Genomic DNA, 2,299 nt, shown 5'->3' on the forward strand with positions numbered 1-2,299 from the left:
AGAACAAGTGACCAACGTCGTCAACAACACCATGAAAAACTTCAAAATGAAGGTCATCGTCACGATCATAAAAATCGTTATAAAGAACTTGCAATAGGTCTGTCAAGATTGCTTTATGAATTTGGGTAACTTTGAATTAAAACTCTGCACATTCATACGTTATTAATTTTTTCAATAGTATTCTAATGCAACGTACAGTTAGAAATGATCAATCGAATAATCAATTCCTGAAAAGATAAAACTGCTTCCTATCGGCAAAATGTCTAACAATGACATAAATATATACTTATCTGTGATATGGGAGCTTTCCTTTACATAACCTGAGTACTGTCTCTCATTTGCTTACATGTCGATGAATATAATACATCTTCCTAAGATCTTCTGGAGTGCTGCTTCTCGCCTCCATATACAGCCGTTTTAGCGGCGAGAACACATCCCCAAATGTGAAATGTGAACATGTGAGAGACATTAATTCCTCAATAGCTTATCTTCTACCAACATGGTGAATTATTTTCGGAAATAAACGTACCTCTCTATTGTTGTACTGGTTCATCTTGAACTCCGTTTGCATGTCCCTGGCGAACTGGTACACGCCGATTCTAGCCTTGTTGGGTCCTATCTCGAACCCTGCCGCCAGTTTCAGGATGAACTGCCGTACTGAGGGGAAGTTCCGTGTCTTCACACTCTTAGATCCGTCCACTAGGACATGGATGTCCGCTTTTGAGTGGCAGGTGGGCGCTTAACGATCAGAAAAACAAAACAACATTAATGAAATAGTTTTAAAACAATCGTCAATGAAATTCCTGTCATAAGCCACTATGCAATTATAGCATTTTAATCATCTGATGTTATGAAAGTTTTAAGTCTTCATTTGCATAAACTTTATTTGTAAAATGTTCTTCTCTTTCTCAGTCTGCGTTGCATGTGTCACGTGTTTGAATAGTCCTATCATGGAACCGTTATGAACTGCTATAAGATTTTCCGATTTATTATGCAAATAAGATTCTAATTTGCATAATTATATCAAGCAATACTTTAGCTATATTTACACCAAACATTATGACCATCCGTCAACCTCTTCTATAGAGTTAGCCTCTTTCAAAGTCTGGGACTAAACCGAACTCTGCAGTTCGAAAGAAATCGCTAGGGAGCGAAAACGTACAGTACACCATTTTTCTCTGCTCTAAGATTATTAATCTACAAACTTTGATTAGACAGAAGATTTATACCGGGAATATCCTCAGGTTCTTGGCTCCATGTAATTCCTACACGGAGGTAGATGTGACGACCCAGTCCACATCCCCACACGCGGTTGGACGACGAACTGACGTAGATCTGTGTGAGGCTTCCCCCGACCAATAGCCAAGCTGTTCCCTGTGGCGTTTCGGCCGTTATTCCTGGGTGAGAAAAATAACAAAAACACGTGACACATTTTGTGAGGTTTGCCTATCAGGTGCTGCAAATGTGATGCACCAAACTATTAATGATCATCGGCAGCATTTCTCTAAACTGCACTTTAAATTTTTGCCCCAGAAACGTTGTCGGATATTCCCACGTACGCATGTATGTAGTGTAGCAGTTTTTAACGGGTTTGTCCAATTAAGCATAGGCCATTTGACCTCTTCATGAACAAAGTTAACGAATGGTTGAAATCATTGTGCATGGAGATAGCAACGAACACTGGTTTTGAAGGCTTGCTGATTGAATACAGGAAAACCTATTGCTACACTGAAAAGCTCTCAATGGAGGGACAAGTGTGAGATCATTGGAGCAATTACAATTTGATATAAGATATAAGCAAGGCAAAAACACCACATATATATACCATTGAAAGCATTACAAGATCACCCCCACCTAACTCCTTCTGCTTTTCCCCCTATCCGTTCTCCTTTTCCCCCGGACTTCTCCTTAACCCCCGCTGTACTTCTGCTGTGCCCCCGTCCTTCTTCTTGGCCCCCGGTGTACTTCTGCTTGCCCCCCGCCCTTCTGCTTAACCCCCAATGGCCGCCGTCAACCCGAATTTCACGTAGTCGACACGAAAATCGTTCAGAAAGCAACAATAACGGTCGCGCCACGGAACATGAAATAGCCTATTCTCAATGACACATTTTGGGCCACCTTTCTGCCAAGTGGCGTTTCACAACTCCTTCCCAGTCTTTACTTCAAAGGCTCGCCCTCTCGGTGAAGGGCGTATGCATCCGCCCCGTCAGCATCGGGTACTCACACGAAAGTCGTGCCTAAACACCCTGCACGGCAACGATACACGGTCTCATATATCCTATGGTCTGGCAAACAATCT

The 2,299-nt window shown here is 42.0% G+C and overlaps 1 protein-coding gene across 1 annotated transcript in view; it reads right to left on the reverse strand.

The window, feature by feature from the left end:
• The window catches only part of LOC118429347, a 26,235-nt gene that overhangs the window by 7,584 nt on the left and 16,352 nt on the right, over positions 1-2,299 (reverse strand). Inside the window, exons 20-21 of the mRNA XM_035839828.1 lie at positions 1,230-1,397; positions 530-738 (exon numbers count right to left, since the gene is read on the reverse strand). Of these exons, the coding sequence (XP_035695721.1) occupies positions 530-738; positions 1,230-1,397 (377 nt within the window). The remainder of the gene's footprint in view (positions 1-529; positions 739-1,229; positions 1,398-2,299) is intronic.

This window comes from Branchiostoma floridae, chromosome 13 (assembly GCF_000003815.2).
Source record: "Branchiostoma floridae strain S238N-H82 chromosome 13, Bfl_VNyyK, whole genome shotgun sequence".
Classification (NCBI taxonomy): domain Eukaryota; kingdom Metazoa; phylum Chordata; class Leptocardii; order Amphioxiformes; family Branchiostomatidae; genus Branchiostoma; species Branchiostoma floridae.